This window comes from Petaurus breviceps, unplaced genomic scaffold (assembly GCF_028583685.1).
Source record: "Petaurus breviceps papuanus isolate PSGF00001 unplaced genomic scaffold, PetGlider_PUasm1.0 174, whole genome shotgun sequence".
Classification (NCBI taxonomy): Eukaryota; Metazoa; Chordata; class Mammalia; order Diprotodontia; family Petauridae; genus Petaurus; species Petaurus breviceps.
In genome coordinates, this window is record NW_027185761.1 from 69472122 (window position 1) to 69493479 (window position 21358).

General features: G+C 42.9%; 1 protein-coding gene across 2 annotated transcripts in view; it reads right to left on the bottom strand.

Annotated features, from left to right (window-relative positions):
* Nucleotides 1-21358, bottom strand: part of AMPH (amphiphysin) — a 188166-nt gene that overhangs the window by 87291 nt on the left and 79517 nt on the right. For both annotated transcript variants that reach the window (XM_069084385.1, XM_069084384.1), the window contains exon 2: nucleotides 12589-12669. In XM_069084385.1, coding sequence (XP_068940486.1) covers nucleotides 12589-12669 — 81 coding nt within the window. The remainder of the gene's footprint in view (nucleotides 1-12588; nucleotides 12670-21358) is intronic.

The window sequence follows — 21358 nt, forward strand, 5'->3', positions numbered from 1 at the left end:
GAAGGAAGGAAGGAAGGAAGGAAGGAAGGAAGGAAGGAAGGAAGGAAGGAAGGAAGGAAGGAAGGAAGGAAGGAAGGAAAGAAAGAAGGAAGGAAGGGAGGGAGGGAGGAAAGGAGGGAGGGAGGGAGGGAAGGAGGAAGGAAAAAGAAAGAGATGGGGAAGAGAGGAAGGGAGGAAGGAAAGAAGGAGGAAAGTGACAAGCTCTATATGTCAAACACTGGATTAAGAATTGGGATACAAATAGAAAAGAGACGGTGTCTCATAAAGAAGTGAGCATTTTAATAGGGGAAAACAACCCACATGGGGAATGGACACCAGAGTAGGGAATGTCTTGCTCTGGGTTGTCACAGGAATGGAGGTAGAGTCATGAAGTTGGAGATTGACAAGCCCTTTCCAGAGGAAATGAAAGCACTGGGCTTGATATCTTTCCAAAACAAGAGCTAGGAGCGGCAGGGACAGGGAGATACATGAGATGGTACAGGATGGTAGTGTAGAAAGATGCCTGGGTCATGCAAGGTTGAGGATTTGGGACAGTCTAGATATAGTGGACTCTGGGTTGTCACCAATCAGGGCAGCACAGCCCCAGGGTGGACCTTCCAAAGGGAGTGGCTTAGCTCTTCCAGGCCATATTCCCAGGAGTCCAGTTGGGAGGGTACAGCCCCAGGAAATCCGTGTCCTCTTTCTCAAATGGCATTTCTCTGATTTGGCAAATAGCCTGTACTAGATTAGACACTGCAGAATGTCCTAGACCAATTCATGTTCTAGGAAAGGCTACAGGCTTAGATAAATGTGTTAGGGATAAAAAACCACCTGTCCCTTTGATCCAGTAGGTATTCAAAATAGAATTTATGAATCTTTGAAAAATTCTGGGTGAATTATTCAAGCTTAATGGTAAAATCCAGAATCCATACAGGCCACATGAGGCCTTGAAGGCTCTTTTCTACTCCTTGTTTTCTGGAGCAGGGCCAGATGACAGTTCTCACAGTGGGTGGCAAGGTGGGGTGAACTGCACCAATATTCCCCAGGCAGCTGAACTAGGAGAGTGAGTGACAAGGACGGGGGCACCAGTTCCAGATGGTGAAGTTGTTCCCTATTTGGGACACGACATGAGTATTCTGCTCTTTTCGTCCATGAAAAATAGTATTGAGCTTGCCCAGAAGAGGAGGTGGGCGGAAGCCAGCCCTTTCTTTCCAGGCAGACAACTCTGAGCATGGCCAACAACTGACTCAAGTCACCCAGAACTGATACTCCTGGCGTGCCGCAGATTGCCCAAATGGATGGCCAAGGTCAGGGCAGCTTCTGTGACTTGGCTGGGCCAATTCCTGGAATTGAGGAGGGGGCCAGCTTGGGTCTGAGGGCAGCAAAAAAAACTACAAACAAAACAGGTGATAGCTGATAGCAGAAATAGCTGAAGCTACTGTCATACAGAACTGTAAAATTTCACAGAAACTGATTGAGGCCATTTACGAAGAGCTCCTTCTTCTGCCCTCCACATTGTGGGAGGCCTTATATTTAAGGCATGAAACAAGTCTGCTGGACCTCCATTTCCCCTATTCTGCAAATGCTCACCTCACTCCACCTCAAAACTCCCATGGAGAAATTGCAAAAATCACAGAAAGGTGGCACTGGGGTGGATGTTAGAGATCATTGAATCTAATCCCCTCACTTTGCAGATGAGGAAACTGAGGCTCTGAGAGATGATATAAATTCCCCAAGTTCACACAGACCTGGGACAGACCCAGGGCACTGCTCCAGACCTTCAGTCAGAGTTTCCACTCGGCCACTTTAATAACATTCAACACATCAGATGGAGAGACCACAGAGTAAAAGTGAGAGTGAATGGCCAGAGAAGGGAGGGAAATAGATCCAGAACTGGGTGAGGGTCCTCACACAGCGTCTGTGGAGGGAGAAGAGTATGGAGAGACTGTGAAGGGGGCCAGTATGGAGTAACCATGGAGGGAGGGAAGTATATAGTGACCATGGGGGGAGGGAGGATGGAGTGACCATGGAGGGGGCCAGTTTGGAGTGACCATAGAGGGGGCCAGTATAGAGTGACCATGGAGGTGGGCCACACAAGAGTTCCCATTGTTAAGATGTTGTTTCCCTTATATCAAGCACAAATTCATCTCGGGTCTCTCCACCACTGTTCTATTAGCAGTCTAAGATCAAGGCTCAAGGCTAAAGTTAACTCAGGTACTCATGGCCAGCGACTGAGGAAAAGTACAGCTCTAAGTCTAGTAGCTAGAAGAGATTCTGGATGCCTTTGTCCCTCTACCTCAAAGTCCAAACTTCTAAGACATACAAGGCTGACAGAAGAACAGCTCTAATAGCCTAGAGATGCTGGTCCAAGGCTTGAACCAACCTAGCCTGAACAGCCTGCTGGTGCTCGAGCTCCTCTCTCTTGGCAGGAGAGAGCTGTCCCAGCTTTTGCCCTCTACCTGCCTCTTGTATCTGCCCCCTCTGCTCCCAGTCTGCAAGCAGACTTCCACTGGCTTGGCAAACATGGGTTGCTGGAGAAGTGGCGGCCCCAGGAGTTATGTGCTTATTTTTGATATTTGCAGAAATTTCTCCCTTTACAAATAAGTGCAGGAGGAGAATAGAGTTAGGAGCAAAATATCAAATGTCAAATTGGTTTAATTCCCCAGAGTTAAATTAAATTGGACTCAGGCTTAAGATCTGTGTTAACAAAATCTCTGGCAACGTTTGAAGTTTGGAGGGAAATAAATTATCAAAGAGATGGGGTTTAATGAGCGCATCATAGGGACCTTGCTAACTGATAACTAATACAACTATAATTCAGCAATCGTTTAGGATCAAAGAATCCTTTAGCTGGCACACCTCTGGGCTCTGGAGAAGCAGGCAGGCAGTCCCCAGGGCTCCAGAGCAGGCCTCACAGTGTGACAAGTTAATAGATCACTGACAAGCTTGAGGACAAAAGTCTGTCAAAGGAGAAGCTGGCAGGAGCTCGCTCATTTACAATTTTCCTGGCTCACCGTGGGCAGTAAAGACAGGAGACCCATGAGGACACAGAGTGAAATCGTCCAAAGGCCGGTATCATTTATCTTTTGTCTCAGTTTTAATGAAGGAGGTACATAAGCAGGAGGGAAAGGAGTTGAAGTGGGATGCCATTTCCTCTGGAAAGCAGAGGCAAGTTATATGTGTGCACCTGGGTTCTTATGCTAAGCCAGTGGCCCAATGGCTCTGTGGTTTTCTAAATCTAGAGGGGATTTGGGGATGGTGTTGGAGACTTCACTGGTCATGGACCAGCCTGGTTAGGTATGGAGGGTCACATCATTTCCCCTCATGAAACCACCTTCCTTTAGATGTCTCTACAATTAGAATGTAAGCTCCTAGAGGGAAGGGCCTATTTGAGAACAGTGCTTGGCACATAGTAAGTGCTTAATGTATACTTTTCATTCATTCATTTATATTCATGGGATTCCATCTCCCATCTCTCCACCTTTGCACAGGCTGAGCCCCATGCCTGGAGTGCCTACCCTTTCTCACCTTCACCTCTTGGAATTCCTAGTTGACTTCCAAGCAAAGCTCACATGGCACCTCCTTTCTTGATGCCCCCCCCAGCATGCCCCTCCCCTCAAAGTTACTTTGTATATATTTTCCATTTATTTATTTGAAAGCAAGTTATAGCCGTAGAATATAACTCCCTGCAGATAGGGGTTGGTGTATTTATGTGGTTTTTTTTTTTGGTTTGTTTTTGTTCCGGTGTTTGTGTTCTTGGAGCTTCGCCCAGTGCCTGGCACCCACAGTGGCCTAACAATTTCTTGCTGAATGAATAAATGGGCAATTTGACCTTTGCAAAAGTGGAAGGATTTGTCCTAGGATGTGGCAGCTCTTTGTTGAAGACTCTTGTTGGGAATATTCCTGCAGAGTTTCTTGTTCAGCTACACTCCAAATTCAATGGCCTCTTGGGTCCATCTGTGCTCTGGAATTCTGGGTATGCCTGACAAATGGCTTTATTGGATCCCCCAGACAGATGGTAGCTTTTCAGAGAAATATTAATCTATGACATGACTGACATATTCTAGCTCAATATTAAACATAGGACATTCAGTGACAGCAACAGAATGGAATGGAGGGGGGATCTTTTCAAATGGCAAAGTGATTACATCTGCTCTCCCAGAACCATCACAAACCAAACACCTGGAAAACTACCAAGCCACAGGGTTTGAATGGGAACAGCGACTCTAGAAGGTAAAATAATTAGGTAGCAGGACAGTAATAGTAATAGCTCGCATTTCCATAAGCGCTTTAAGGTTGGCAAAGTACTTTGCAAGTATCATCACATGGGGATTCTAACAACTGCCCTGGGACATAGGAGCTATTATTATCTCCATTTTACAAAGAAACTCAAGCTGAATGAGGTGAAATGATTTGCCCAGGGTCAAACAATTAAATGCTTGAGCCAGAATTTGAACTCGGGTTTTCCTGACTCGCAAGTCTGGCCCCCTCTCCACTATGCCACCTATGACAATTTTACTGAAGCCCCGAGAAGTCACACAGTCAGTGAGTGTATGGGGCAGGACTGGTTCCTTGTCCTAGGATCCCCGTGAGATCATCCCACCTCAAACTCTAAGCCCTCCCTCAAAATCTCGTGCTACAAAGGGAGATTTTAGACATTGGGAAATATTTTTCAAATAATATCGTGGAAATGGAGGTGAGTTTTGGAATGTTTGGCACTTTTTGTTGGGTTGAATAAATTCTGTCCCATAGATTTAGTGCCAGTCTGAATTCTTACACAGGATCTGGAGCCCCTTAGGGGAGAGAAAAACTAGCCAGACATTGATGTCTTCTGTATTTCCTCGTGTGTGAAAATAAACCAGAAGAATTGTGAAAGATCTCTCTTACAAGTTTTACCCCCATCCATGTCAGAGGCTAGGGTCCAAAGGACATGTTGTACTGTGTTTTAAATACGAGACCATGAAACTTGCGGAGCTTTTAATCCTTATGTTAATTCAAAGATGCAAATGTCTTTATTCTTTTTTTCATGAGCTCTACTTCAAGACACAGTCATCTCTCTACAGAAGGGTCCATTCCTCAACTGTCAGTCTTATAATAATGTTACATTAATTTAAAGAACAGTGTCAAAAACAGAAGAGAGATATAAAATATTCTATAAATAATAAACAGATGATTTTAATTAGATCTGACCAACAAGTCTGGTAAGCTCAGCTCCCAAACAAAGGGAATCCATCAAACTTTGTTTTAATGTCTATTTTTGAGCTTGAGTGATGAGGCACATTTCTGAAGAAGATCTATTTTGTCCAATAGCATGTAAACTACCAAAGCAGACAAGCCAGTCCTCTGCAATTCATAGGGTGAGCATGTTGATCAGGGTCGCTGAAAGGTTCATGGATTTGCCCAGGTCACAAAGCTTGTAGGTGTAACAGAAAGGATTTGAGCCCAGACCTTCTTACTCTGAGACCATCCTCGATTCACTATAGCAAGCTGCCTTTCTAGGGGCCAGTTGTCGTCATAAAATTTATGAGAATGACCAAGTAGGCAGACCCCAGGAGTTGGGAGTCAGGATATCTATAGTGCCTTCTAGGCAAAACCAAGAATAATGGGTAGAAATTTCAAGGAATAAAATTTAGGATCAAGGTCAGGAAAAATTTCCCAACAATCAGAGGTGTCCTAAAGTGGAATAGACTGCCTGAAGGGGGCATGGGGGAGGGGGATTTCCCTTCCTTGAAAGCCTTCAAGCAGAGGTTTGGAGGAGATATGCCAGGGATCTGTGTTTGGGAATGAGTTGAATTCAATGTTTGTGGAAGTCCCATAAGACTGTGACACTCTTCTGTGGGATGTTTTCTCTAAACCTTTGACCTATGAGCACAGACCAATTCCTAATAGGATAACCTTCACCCAGAAACTTGTCGTCTTTGGTTCTGCATAGTTATTACAAAGGTTTGAATTTCTTTTTCTTTTCTTTTTTTCAGTGGTGGGGGGTGGGGAGGTGGGAAGGAGAGAAAAGAAATATTTTTAACTGAAAAAAAAATTTGATTTAAAAAATTCAGATTTGGTTTTCTATTGTTCTTTGTGCAGGCTGATCAAGGGCAAATTCAGCCTTAGTCAAAGTATTCCACAGGGCTGAGCTCACCTGGGTTTCTTGTTTCATGAACTGTATTAGTCCTTCCCTCCTCAACACTGCCCCTCTCCCTGCCTCACAGATGCTACTCCCCACACACGTCACAGACAGAGCCACAGCCTTACACAATGGCCGACCATCCTGTGAACATGGCCAAGACCTCTTTATGTGACTCTTGTTGGCACTAAGATGTGTTCTCATGAATCATTGGTCTTACAGCATTCTAAGAGAGAGCACTGCACCCAGTCTTGGTCTTCATACACATTTAATCCCCATCTCTGAGACATTAGCAATGGGGTTATTTGTGCCTTTCTATGTTGGTACTTTATAAGATCATTTATTTTCCATTATTTTGCATAAGAACCTAAATTATTTTTCTTGTTAAATTCTTACCCAACTCCTTCCCTCCAAGGCCTACATATCACTACAGAAGCAGTAGCCAATGGTTTATCACTAGCAAGAAAACCAAGGGAATATAAAATGGTGATTTTTCTAATTAGAAATCCTATATCTAACCACTTGTTTTTTGAGGACAGAAGACTTACTTATTCATGAGCAGCTGAGAAATATGGTCCCAACTCTCTCTATAAGGTGAGTCAGCTGTAATCTACGCAGAGATGGAAAGCATTTCCATTCCCATGCTGGGTTCATATTAAGATTGGGAGGATAATCAATTCATCTTAATTTAACAGACATTTATTGAACTCATAATCAGGCCTTAGGCTAGACATTAGAGAGATTAGAATCCATTACCTTCCTGCTCTTAAGGGGCTTACAATCAAATGTGATGGAGATAAAAGTAGGAATGGAAGACAAACATGACAATAATCGTGGTACAAGGAGCAAACCATCTCTGGAGCCAGAACAGGACACTAGGCAAGTACCCCAGGCCACATTGCAGTAGATGCCAAAGGGACCAGGGCCTTGGACATCAAGTCTGACACAGATATAAATACATGCTTCCTGTATGAAATAATACCTTTCAATTATGCCTCATCCTTCAATCAACATGCAGTTATTAAGCACCTACTATTTTTCAAGAACTGGGAAAATAAAGACAAAAATGAAACTGTCCCTACCCTCAAGGGCCTTATATTCTGCTATGGAGAAATAAGATCTTTATGTACAAGTATATTCAAACTTGTAATGAATAGAAGATCATTTTAGAGGGAGTAGCATTAGCAGCACGACAAAAGGAAAGTCTTTAAGTAAAGGTCGCATTGAAGCTGTCCTTGGCCATTCAAAGGAGCGAAGGTAAGAAGGAAAAAGTACATTCTGGGAATAGAGGACATTCAATCCAAAGGAATAGGGATGGAAAATATACAAGGAAAATCTGGCTCAATTCTAGAAGAGACGCACATTAGGTCTTGGAAGGTAGGCTGGAAAGTCACTATGATGGGCTTGAAATGAAAAACAGAGGAGGCCGAATTTGGTGGTAGAGATAGTAGGGAGACAATGACATTCACTGAGCAAGGCAGACCCCTTTAAGTCTATCCATGGAGCCTGAGAGAGGATTCATGCTCGATGGTTACCAATGACCCCAAATGCTCTGAAGCCTTGAGACCTGACCACACTCTCTTGCCTGGGCCCCTCTTTTCCATTGGCTTCTCTGACACAGATCCCTCTTGGCTCTTCTCTGGACTACTGGAACTGATTCTAATCCGACTTTCACCCAGTGACCAACACAATCTTCCCAATGCAAAGGTCACTAATATCACATTCCTTACTCATAAAGCTTCACTGTGTCCCTATTACTTCTAGGATCAGATACACCCCCCTCAGCCTAGCAGTCAAAACCGACCATAGCAATCATGCTATGATTTACCCTGAGGACTTGACTTCAGTTATTTCACTGGACACTCTGGACATTCCCATTCCCAGGCTCTTTACTTTTGCATAAGCTGTCTCCCATTCCATTGTCATCCCAACCACTCAGAAGCTATGCACTTCTTCAAGGCTCAGGTCTCAGCCTAGCTCCCTTGGGAGGCTTTCTTGATCTCCCCAGGTTTTAGTGCCTTCTTCCTCTTCAAATTAGTTTATGTTATTTACCTTACTTAAGTATGTTGCCATAGTCTATTTATTTCACTTCTGTAGCATCTCTCGAATACACCACCTTCTCTACTCTGACCCTGCCCCCACCTCATGCCTGGATTATGGCAGGAGCTGCTCCAGGGTCTGTCAACCACCAATCTCTCCCCACTTCTTTGCCTTCCTTCAAGTCCCAGATAAAATCTCATCTTCTACAGGAAGCTTTTGCCAATTTGCCTTAATCCTAGCATCTCCCCTCTGTTAATTTTATTTTATGTATTCTGCATACAGCTTATCTGTACGTAATTGCTTGCATGTTATATCCCTTATTAGATTGTGAATTCCTTGAGAGTAAGGATTGGTTTTTAATCTTCCTTTGCAGCTCCAGAGCTAAGAAGAGTGTCTGGCACACAGCGGGCCCTTAATATATGTATATAATTGACAATGTCCATCCCAAATGCTTATATATATAATATATATATTATATGACTTATTATATATATAATTATTATATATTATATATAATCTATATATTATATGACATATATATATATATATAAGTCAATATACTTGACTTTTAAGGATTATGTTTTCTTGTTTAAATTTCAAGTTTACAATTCCAGCTGGAATTTCTTGGAACGTGCTAAAATCTCTGGGAAACAAAGAGTTCAATTATTCCTTCATAATATCAAAATATTTCTCAACCCAGAAGATTTAAGACTCAAATGCCACCTTTACCACCCTCACTTTTTCATTACTTGTCACTGTAGGAACAAATATAAAAAATGTTCCCCTTCATAACTGGTCCCCCCCTCAGTATTTCCAATCTTACATTTTCCACCTCTCCCCCCATATACAGTGACAATGGCCCCACTGCTGTTTTTCAAACAAACACTGTCCATTCATTCAGGGCATTTTCTCCAGCTGTTCCTCATGTCTGTAATTCTCCCCCACCCCCATCTCCCTCTCTTGCATTCCCTGAGTGCCTGCAAATCCCAGCTAACATCCAATCTTCTGCAAGAAGCCTTTCTTGATCTTCCTTAATACTAGTCCCTTCCCTCTGTTGGTCAGTTCTAATTTATTCTGCACATAACTCATTTGTATGTAGCTCCTTTCATATTGTCTGGCCCATCAGATTGTGAGCATTGCTCCTTGGGAGCATGATTATTTGTTTTAGCACAGTGTCTGGTATCTAATAGATGCTTAATAAATACTTGCATTGTTTTGTTTGTTGTCTATTGGCTAGATTAAATGCTGGAAAAGGGTCACAAAAAGTCACCCCCTTTTGGCTTTGACAGGTAACCTAACAGTTGCTGGCTAAACTGACTCCCTGGTTGTCTCACTCCTCAGAGATAGCACCAATCTGAGCCTGCCCAGGCAACAGAACCCAGAGATGCAGTGAAAGGTCACTCTGCATAAACCATGCCAAATGCTTCCTTCTCCTGGAAACAACCAGCTCAGCATGGTATATTCAAAGGTTGGGCTTCTGGATTATTTGGGATATTAAAATGTCATTAAGCAGGCGTGTTTTATAACAGGAAAAATCCAAGTGAAAATAACTGGTTGCCTCTGAGGGATGCACCAACTCTCAGTACACTTACCAGAATATGTTTAAAAGGGCAGAGTGTAAATCCTCAAGCTGGGTAAGCTGTAAACAGGGGGCACATTGTCTTTCTGCCATGCTTATACTCTCCTCCCCACTTTCCCTCTCCCAGCGTTGACACAGAGAGGGATCTCTAAGGGCTGCTTGGGACCTCCTTGTCCAAACTGTACATTTTACAAATAAGGAATTGGGTCATGGAAGGTGAAGTAATTCATCTAAGGGCACAGCATGACCAGAAGTAGGACTTACAAATCAAGCATCCTGACTCCCAGTTCAGTGTTCTTTCCATTTCAACATTATTTGCCTTTCAACCAATCAGAGAGGCAGGTCGCCTGAGCTGTGGGGGCGGGAAGGCAGTAACCCCTGCCAAGCCCTTAGGAGAGCCTCTGACTGACTCTGAGATTGTCTGAAGGTAACGCATGAGAGCAGGAAAGTCCAGGCCTCTGGCGTCACGTTCCTAAACTGATCCTCATCCTTCGGCAGGAAACTGTTAACAGGAGGAAGAGGGCTGGGGAGACCTCTGTGAGCAGATCTGTTTAACTCTGGAGAGACTGGTTATACGGGTGGCTCAGCTTGTGTGTCTGTTTTCATGCTCCCCTGCTGCAGTCCTTGTGGCAAGCTGTCCAAGGTCTTGGGCACAGAGCATACCAAGGACTAGGCAGGCACAGTGTTGAGTCACCAAGATCGGCAACAGCTGTATCCTTGATGCTATGAGAGGAAGGAGGATTGATAATGACAGTGATGATGCTGCTGCCGCTGGTATTTATGTAGCTTTTTTTTTTTAGAGGGGTAAGGTAGGGCAATTGGTGTTAAGTGACTTGCCCAAGGTCACATGGCTCATTTTTTTGTGTGTTAAGTGTCTGAGGTCGGATTTGAACTCAGGTCCTCCTGACTCCAGGGCTGGTGCTCTATTCACTGCGCCACCTAGCTGCCTCTATGTAGCACTTTAAGGTTTACAAGGTACTTTACCAATATTCTCTTCCCTACCAACATTATCTCTATCCTACAACAATCCCAGGAGTTAGTTGCTATTATTATCTCCATTTTATAAATGGGGAAACTGCGGCAAAGGCTGACTTACCTAGGGTCACCCAGCTAGTAAGTGTTTGTGACTGCATTTTAACTCAGGTCCTCCTGCCCAGGTCCAGTGCTCTATCTACTGCAGCACTGAACTACAGATTGAGTCTAAAGAACTTGGTGATCTGGGGCAGCTAGGTGGCGCAGTGAATAGAACACCAGCCCTGCAGTCAGGAGGACCTGAGTTCAAATCCAGCCTCAGACACTTGACACTAAATTAGCTATGTTACCTTGGGCAAGTCATTTAACCTTGCTTGCCTTGCCTCCTCCCTACAAACAAAATTTTGTAATTAGACTAGCCCTAGTGATCTTTGTTCTGGAAGAGTTATGGGAATGGAAGCCATGATCTCAGCTCTTTCCTCTTCCCTTGAGTGTGCCTATGTTAGAGGTCACCAGACCTTCTAAACTCCAGCCTTGATCTAGAGATGGACTGCTCCACAGGGTTAAGGGCATTGACCAGGTAAGCCCTTCCTGTGGAAATGGGACAGAAGGATTCCCTATGACCCAAGACAATGCACCTGGATTCTCCAAGAAAAGGAGTGATGGGAAGGGCCACTGGCACAATCCTCAGTTTTGCCATGGCCAACAGACACGATGGAGACAATCTTTCTCAGGTAGTTGTCAAGCTCAGACGTTATCACTAAGACCCTGGAGCCTGATTTTTAAGTACTTCTATTTTGCTATTGCTTCCTAGGTACCCACAGTTCCTGAGCCTATTTTATACTTTGGATCAGGCTAATATAGCCAAGGGACCAACAAACCCAAGTCATGCATTGTCATGCATGTCTAAAACAGATTAAAAAGTTCTATTGACGGGTCCTGGGTCCTATTTCTCCAATTCCCATATCCCTTATTGAAGTTATATTGATTCCTTTTCTCTTGAATCAGTCAACTCTCAATATACCCATCCCCCAAATCTAGGGAGCCTTCTCTTATAGCACAATTTTTAAAAAGTTAAGCAAAATCAGTCACATACAAGCTATAAGTGATAGCACATGCAATACTCCTCACCTACAGCAGCCCACCTCTCTCCCATTTCCTCGTCTTTTCTCTGCCAGGGGCATTCTCACCTTTGCTACCCTCTGTCATATTTAATTTAGCTATCACATTCAAATTTTGAAGGGTCATTTCATTTCCCAACCATTATATTTTGTTTTCCTTTTCAAATTTAGCTATTTTCTATCTCATTTTCAGATCCAATAAATCAGCAGAATTGAGTTTCTGTTTATTGTAATTTAGCCATCACATGACCCCATTGCACAAAACCAATTAAGTCCCTGCCTTCTGGGAGATTACAGTTTAAAAATTTGGTATTGAAAGGCCCTATAAAGAGCCTCCCCAGGCTCCAGAAATCTTTTTGGGGGGGGGGTTTTGAGGGGGTGGATGGACTGTTTCCATGTAGATTACAGTAATAATACTCCGCTGAGCATAGCCACCTACTGAAGGATTTTTTGCAACAAGAGACAAGCTGGGCAGACTTTTCGACAATACTTAGGTGGCAGTCCTAGCATCTTAAAAGGCACTGTCATTCACTTTAGCCGAGTTGGTTATCAGCTTTGAAAAAGTCCTGGCATAAATCCATCCGAAATCAGGGGTCTTCTTCCTGGTTGATATTTTGGAATCGACCCCAGTTTCGATGAAATATTTGCAAAGTCCTGCTTGCTCTCACGGCACCTGCAGGAACCTGGCCTGGCTTCTCTGATGAGTCTAAATGCATCCAAGTCACACGTGAACCACTGGAGAATTCAGCAAAACGGAGCAGACGTCAGAGACTCACCTCTTGCCGTTTGAAGTTCTGTACGTATTCCTCAAACTGTTCGTCTTTTGTTTCATCAGCTTTGCCGAGTTTCTGAAGGACCTGGTGCACAAAGAAAACCAAATGTCATTCTAATGATGTTCCTTAAGGAAAACAAGTCATTTCAGTCTCAGGGTTGGCACAAGAGAGCATCTGTAAATGAGCCCCTTCTCTTATTGAGGGCAGCATTCGTGTGCGCTTGTAAATAGCTATCATATAGTTTTATATGTTTCTTAGATAGCTAAGACCAAAAGTTCATCACATGGTGTGTACACTTCCAGGCATGATTATTAGATATCATCCATATCCATGGCAGCTAGAGCTCCGGCTAGGATCAAAATGGAAGGCTTGGGGGATACTAGAGTGGTTTGGCATTTCATTCTCCAGATCATTTAACAGAGGAGGAAACTGAGGCAAACAGGGTTAAGTGACTTGCCCAGGGTCACATAGTTATTAAGTATCTGAGACCACATTTGAACCCAGGAAGATGAGTCTTCCTGACTCTGGGGCCAGCACTCAATCCGCTGTGCCACCAGCTGCTCAGGTTTGGTTAAGAGCAATCTCAACGGACATGCATGATGGGAAAAAAGAGGTAAGACAGTCATGGAGCCAGAAGGATGGACAGCTGACAAACAGCTGGAGTGCTGTGCTGGTCTGCAGGATGGGTGAAGAAGGTAGGTGGAACAGTTGTTAAAAAAATGCACTTGGAGTCAGGAAGATCTGAGTTCAAATTCTATCTTCATATGACATATTACTCTATAAGTTATCACTTAACTACTCAGCCTTAGTTTCTTCAATTGTAAAATGGGAAGAATAATAGTACAGGAACAAATGAGACAATGTAGGTGCTTGAAAACTTTGAAACTCTATATAAATCTCAGTGATCATTACCACAATTTTTTTTAATTAACAGTTTTTGCTGTTTATTTCTTTTGTTCACTTAATAGTATTTTACCTTTCCCTAATTACATGTAAAGATAGTTTTCAACAATCACTTTTGTAAGAATTTGAGTTCCAAATTTTTCTCCCTTGTTCCCTTCCCTCCTCCCTCCCCAAGATAGCAAGCAATCTGATATAGGTTATACATGTACAATCATATTGAACATATTTCCACATTAGTCATGTTGTGAAAGAAAAATCAGAACATGGACATGACAATGAACATGGACAAGAGAATTACAGGATGGGGAGGCAGAGATATGGGTTGAGAAAAGTTCCATTAGAAGGAGCTCCCAGATGAATGCAATTACATAACCTTTGGGGAGAGAATTGGCTACTCCTAATTTCAACAACCAGTAATGGCTATGGAACAGGTTTCTAAGGACTACAACCTTTCAAGAAGAGTAAATCCTTGGAATCATCAGCTTCCTGACCATTTAAAATGATCGGGTAAATCCAGAGACACATACAGAAGAGGGGGCGATACTCTGAAAACGCCAGTCCATTGTTAGTTCATGAACCAACCACACACCCAACTATCTTAAATGACACACACACCACAGAGAATCACAGACTAGGAAATTGGGAAGGAATTCCTGAGACCACCTCAAATCCCCCCCCACCCTGACAAGTAATGATCCAGCCTTTGCTTGACATGTCCAGCAAGAGGGGCAAGCCCTCTGTGTCCTGGGAGCCCATTTTACTTTGAAGCAGTTTCCATTGTTAGCAAGTACTCACACAAATGAGTCTGAATCAGCCACTGCTCCTCTTCTGTCCCTTGGGGACAGGCAGAGCAACAGGAAGCCCTCTTGTCCAGGACAGCCCTGCAAATGTCATTTTTCATGTCCTCACTAAGTCTTTTCTTCGCCCAGCTAAACATCCCCATTTTCTTCAGATAATCATCCCACGGCAAAACTCAAGACTCTTCACATCCTGCTCATCTCTTTGACCTTGTTCAAGTCACTTGACTTCCATGCACTTCAGTTTACTCATCTGTAAAATGAACTGGTAAGACTAAAACCTTTGAAAGCCCTGAAGACACACAACTATGATCTTGTGAGCTCCTTTCCTTGTATGACCATGTCTGTCCCGTGTCTTCTGGACCATCAGCTCCTCTTTCCTCCTGCAGGTCACCATGGGTGCTGTTCCATTTCCCTGATCCTTCTCTTGTCTTATAACCCATGTCTTCCTCCCTCCTTTCCCCCATCAGACAATCTATGTACAGCTCAGGGACCTGAAATTATGAGATCTCAAGGCCTTTACAAATGGACACACCCAACTGGCTGGAGGTCAGTGCAGGGTAGATGGGAGAAGAATACAGAATGGAAAGTAAATTGAGTACCACAGATATGGTCCAAGGAGGACCAGATTCTGTAGAACATGACCTCCAAGTCCAGATCTATATTAAAAAATATATGTGAGGAAAGGAGGAAGAGGAAGAAGAAAAGGAAGAGAAAGAAGGAAGAGGAGGAAAAGGAGGAGAGAAGGAAGTGGAGGAAGAAGAAAAAGGAGGAGGAAGAGAAGTAGAAACAGAAGAAGAGGAAGAAGAAGGAGAAGAAGAAGATGCATAGTGTCATTGACCCAGCTGAATGGAAGCCCTTGGGGGCATGGCCTATCTCACTTCTTTATTTGTATTTATAACAAGCACAATGCCTGGCATGCTACAGACCCTTTGACATTGGTGAATAAATAAAATAAGAGCAGCACTAAAGTGGGGCATCATAAAAGTCATGCCAGTGATAATCACTTTGTGAGGTGATTGCTTCTTACAGTAATTAAGTAAAAGTGAACTTTCCTCTTTGTAGTCCCGACTGCTAAGGATGCCCCTGCTCATAAGAAGATCTAAATCTGTGGTTTTGAAATTGAATCCAAGATATGATGCGTTGAGTTCAATTCCACATGAAGACTGGGCGTCAGTCCTGGGCACCACAACTGCTGAGCTGGAGCATGTCTAGAGGAGGCACCACCCGACTGGAGGGGTTTGGAATTCATGCCATACCATATGTGATCACCTAAAGGTGCTGGTGGTGTTTGGCCTGGGGAAGAGAAGGTTGAGGGCAAGAGGTGGGAATGGGAGCTGCTTCTGAACAGCAGAAGGACTGGCATATGAAAGAGGTGCGACCTGTTCTGCTTGACTGTGGAGGCCAGAACAGGGAGAGATGGGTGGCGATTAGAAAGAACTACATTTTAACTTGATATCGGGAATGGCCTCCTAACAATGGGGGCTCTCCCCAAAGTGGCCTCAGCTGTGCAGGGGGAAGAGGGCTCCCTTTTGCCTCCTCGTTGGGCATTTGCCAAGAGGAACCTTGCCCAGGCATAGCTGAGCTGAGGCCATCAGGGGCCTTTCCAGACACAGCTATGATTGCTCTCATGGCTTGGAGCCTTATATTGCCACAGAGTCTGACAATTTCCTGAGCATATTCACACCTGTGCTCTCATTTGATTCTCATACAGTCAGGGCAGGTATTATTATCACCTGCCAGATGAGGAAACCATAGCTCAGAGGCTTACCCAAGATCACAGGTTTGCTAAGTGTGCATAAAGTAAGGAGAAAACAGGAGAAGACAGGTCTTTGGGCTTAAAGTTCACTATTGTGACCACTTTGCTAGCATCAATCAATCACATATCATTTATTAATCGCCTAAAAGATACCAGGTGCTGTGGTGGGGATACACTGGGGATACAAAAAAAAAGCCAATCATCACTGCTCCCAAGGAACTGGAAGCTTCATAGGGAAGATAAATCCTGGACAACTTTGCACAAACATGGCTGAGTCAACTAGGTAAGCCAGTGGATAGAGTGCCAGACTGCAGTGAGAAAGACCTTGAGTTCCTAGCCAGTCTAGATACATAGCAGCTGTATGACCCTGGGCATGTCACCTAACCTCTGCTTGCCTCAATTTCATCCATTTAGAATGAGGATTAATAACAGCACCTCCCTCCCACAGTTTGGGGGGGATCAGATGAAATCATATCTGTAAAGCTCTTAGCACAGTCCTGGCACACAGTAGGTGCTCTGTAAATGTGTATTCCTTTCCCCCCATATCAATATGTACTTACCTATATCTACATTATGTGTATCTATGTACTGTATATAGGTATATATCTATGTATGCGGATATACATGTACATATATCTACACATAAATATATGTATATATGTGTGTCTATATAGATATATCTACCTATGAATATATATGTGTGTGTATACATACATACATGTATGTACATGCATATTTACAGATATAGATATTTGAATCTGGGTTTAGAACCTGTGATTATCCCAGAAGTCCCAGTGAAGAAACTCCCACCAATAATGCAGGTCTTCAAGTGATCTGTAACTGATGGTCTCAGAGAGTCACCTGATATACTGGGAGGTTGATGACTTGCTCAGGGTCACATGGTCAGTAGGAGTCAGGGTATGAACTTGTCTTCCCGAGTCCATGGCAAGCTCTCTCTCCATGGAGGGGCACCCTTAGTCCCTCCCCTTTCTATTTTTCAATATTCCAATAATTACTGACTTAGCATATTTTTTTCATCTTTTGTATGTGTATCCCCAGTGGCTAGAACATATCAACTATTTAATAAATGCTTGTTGGTTGTTTGATCAATGTGTATGCCCTCCACTGGTGGGAATGGCACAACTCTTCTTTGTCTTAGCATTGGGACTTTGAGTGTTGCTGTGGTTAGAAAAAAAATCCTACATTCAGCAATAGTGTTAGGAGCCCCTCCAAACTGAGTTGGGCTGGCCATTGGCTGGCATATATGTTTCCAACCTGCCTTCTACTCTGTCCCCCAGTAGACTGTAAGCACCTTGAGAACAGGGACTGTTGAGTTTTTGCATTTGCATCCTCAGCACCCAGCACAGAGCCTGGCCCATAGAAGTTTCCTTCCTGAACTAAATGCTTGTTTGATTGGGTATAATGTGGCAGACATGATGATGGGAATCAGAAATCCACCAATGGAATGTCTGTAATGTAATCTCCCCAGCTCAACCATCTTTGACATTGTCATAGTGACACAATGACATGGCACTCTTCTGCTGTTTGAAAAGGAGAAAGTGTGTGTGTTCCCTCTCTTACTTGATACAGCTAGCATAAAGTGAAGAATGCCTATTGTCCAGACTATGAGATCAAGGAGGAGGAGAGTGGAGTGAATGGCTTTTTAGAATCTGAAGATATTTTATTGCCCCAAGTTTCTCCCTGAAACAAAGGTCCATCTTATTAATGCCAATATCCTTTCAATGATGCTCAAAGGCTTTGAATCAAGAAGTTCCCAATCTCTGAAGAATTAAAATCTAGGTTACCCAAAGGGCAATGAAAAGGAACATGGCAGGCATCAACAGGCTGTTGCACAATGTCAAAGGATAACTAGGAAAAATGGGGTGAAATGAATCAAGAAAGAGATGATTGATGGAGAGACAGAATGAGCAGTGGAATGAATGTTGGGTTTGGAGTTGGGACCCGGGTTAGAATCCTGGCTCTACTACTTATTATCTGTATTACCATAGGTAAGTGAATTCACTTCTCTTGGTCTTAACTTCCTCTGCTATAAAATGAGGGCTTTGGACTAGATGTCCTCTGAGCTTCCTGTTCGATCAAAGTCCATGGTTCCAGGATCTCATGTATGGCCAGGGAAGGAGAATGAGGGATAATCAATGACCAGCCCTTTTGGTACCCATATAATGTCAAGTGATCCAGCATTTGAGGAAGACTCCTGTCAAGGATTTGTGGGAAGGTGTGGACAAGGATTGCATGAGATAGGCAGAAACAGATAGGTTACAATCAGCGTCGTGCTTCGGTTCTGACCCTTTCTCTACATTTACACAGCTACTCCCTAAAGTCAGGCCCTCATCACCTCTCACATATATAATTGCAAGAGCCTCCTGCTTGACCTCCCTGCCTCAAGTATCTCCTCACCAATCTATTCTACATGGGCTACCAAAGGGATTTTCCTTAACTATAGATATAACCATACAACTCCCTTTAGCAACCAAATATAGGGGCTTCCTTTTGTATCTAGGATCAAATAAAGCCTCCTCCACTTAGCTTTTAAAGCCCTGCACAACCTAGCCCCACCCCACTTTTCTAGCCTCCATAGACATAATCCCCTTGCTCACACTCATCATTCCAGCTAGTTTGGCCTTATCTCTGTTCCTCCATCTCTCATCTGTTCCCCTACCTAGAAGGCGTGCCTTCCAAACCTCTGCCTCTTTTAAGGTGAAGCCTTCTGCATAGACCTTCCTGATCCCCTCAGTAGCCAGTGCCTTACCTCTGCAACAACCTGAGATTTAACTGCTCCATATATGTTTGTACTTATTCATATTATAGTTATGCTGTGTACCCATTTACTAATACTTGTTGTCTTCCCCATTCGAATGCATATCATTGTGAACAGGGATTATCTAGTTCTTTCAGCTTGCATGTCCAGCACATTGGTACAGTGCCTGGCACATGATTGATTGATGGGAGGAAATGCTGAAGAAATGATGAGATCACACCTCCATCCAAATTCCCAGCTACTAAATATGAGATTGTATGATTCTTCTTAGAGGCTCTTTTAATTAGGTTATGTCAGAATTAATTAAAAATTCCATAAAAGGTTCACAAAAATATTCCAAATCTTGTGTCACTTCCATCTCATAAAACCAGCATTTTTAAAAAACAATGTTAAACAAATTTTTTAAAATGACAACTTCCATTGTCCCATGTTGCAGGAGGAGGTATTGAAACATTAAAAAAAAAAGAAGATAGACCCCAGATTTCTAATCAGTAATCTTGTACCCTATTCACAAAGAAAAAACTTCCCTTTCCCAAGAAGAGAAAAATATCATTACCCTTTTTGGGGCTGGGGGAAGGGAGGGAAGCATGCATGGAGAATGAGATGTATTAAAGGGGAAGAGTTGAAATGCCAAACAATTGGTAGCAGCAAATAAGCAGAATGACTAATGAGATGATAATGAGGAACCTTAGAAGCACCTGGGAAGAATTAAATGAAGAGGGCTGAGCAGGAATTGAAACTCAAAAAAAGTGAAAATGTGGTAAGAGGGAAAGGCATTCTTCATTGTCCTCAGTGAATTCAAGTCACTAGATTATGATGAACAAAACATACAAAATGTATGCCGGGGTATTTAAAGTATCAGTGAATGTGAATTGTTGAAACATTATGGAGAATGGGACAAGTGTCAATTTTCAAACAAACAGAGAAATTGGCATCTACAAGCTATAGGCGAGGGAACTTGACTTTCATTGCTGGCAAAATTCTATACTATACAACACAGTATTTCAGAGGGTGGCTGGTGAGTATTTTGAAAGGGAAGCAGTAATCACCAGGATCGTGCCAGACTAACTCTATTTCCTTTCTTTGATCAGTAACTGGTCTTATAGATCAAAAACATGCTGTAAAACCAGTACACCTTGATTTTAATGAAACATTTGACAAAGTTATTCATGCTATTCTTGTGGACAAGATGGGGAGATATGAGTTAGATGACAGTACAATTTGGTGGATTCAAAATTGATTGAATGGCCAGTCCCAGAAGGTAGTCATTAGTGGGATAATGTCATCTTGAAAGCAGACCTCTGCTGAAGCATCCCAGGAATCACTCCTTGCTTCTACATTAATAAAAATTTTTATCAAATTTTGTGTATTTCACCAGGCTAAGCTGAAATATGGTGGTCTGGCAGCTGGAGGCTGCCCTTTTGGTTAGGTATCTATAGGGTTGGTGTCTATCTCTCTGCTTGGGGTAATGCTAAAGCACACAGAGTCTTCCCATTCCTCTGTATGCTGAGGATTTGGAGGGCCCTGATTTGGTCATTTCTCCACTACACTGGGACTCAGGATCTCCCACTGATTGGCTGAGGTGGGACTTGTTGTTGGCTCACTAGGATGCTTCCTGTTCTAGACTGCATTTACCTTTTACCTGAGTGAGACAGACCTTTCTTGTAGATCTTCCAAGTTTCTTTGGCTAAAAATTGTTCCACACTGTCTTTTTGCTGGTTCTGCTGTTCCAGGACTTTGGGGTGCTATTTCATGTTTTTTCTTGGAAATGAATATGGGAGAATTATTACAATTTACTGCTTACTCTGCCATCTTGGTTCCCAGAAGTTTCCTCAAATTTTTAAAAAAAGAAGGTAGGTGGCATAGTGGATACAGCACTGGCCCTGGAGTTAGGAAGATTTGGGTATAATCCCACCTCAGACAATTATTAGTTGTGTGACTCTGAATAAGTCACTTAAATCTCTATTTGCCTCAGTTTCCTCAACCATAAAATGGTTGAAGAAATGGCACCTACCTCCCAGGGTTATTGTATAAGGAACAAATGAGGTAATATATGTGAAGTCCCTAGGACAGTGTCTGGTGGGTACTTACTTGGTAGGCACTATGTAAATGCCAGGTGGTAATAATAGTAATAGTAGTAGTCATAATAATCACATTTGCAAATGGTAATATCTTTAGTTGAGAGAGTCTGGATCCAAATCTCTACAGGTTAAAAAAGTGAGTCAGATTTGATAAGATAAAATTTAATATCAATAGAAATAAATGCAATGCAAATACAAATCTGGGTTTACAAAATCACTTCCAAGCAAATGACTGGAAAGGCAAAGGTAGATAGCAGTTCATTTCAGAGATTTGAGGACTTTATTGAATTGTAAGCTCAAAATCAATGACCACTAGCCTGTGGCAGCCAAAAAAGCTATGATAAGCCTATGCTGTCTTAGAAGAAAGACAAGGTCTAGAAGGATGAAGGTAATTGTCCCACTGTACTCTGGCCTGGTCACACCACTTCTGGAGTATTGAGGTTCAGTTCATAAC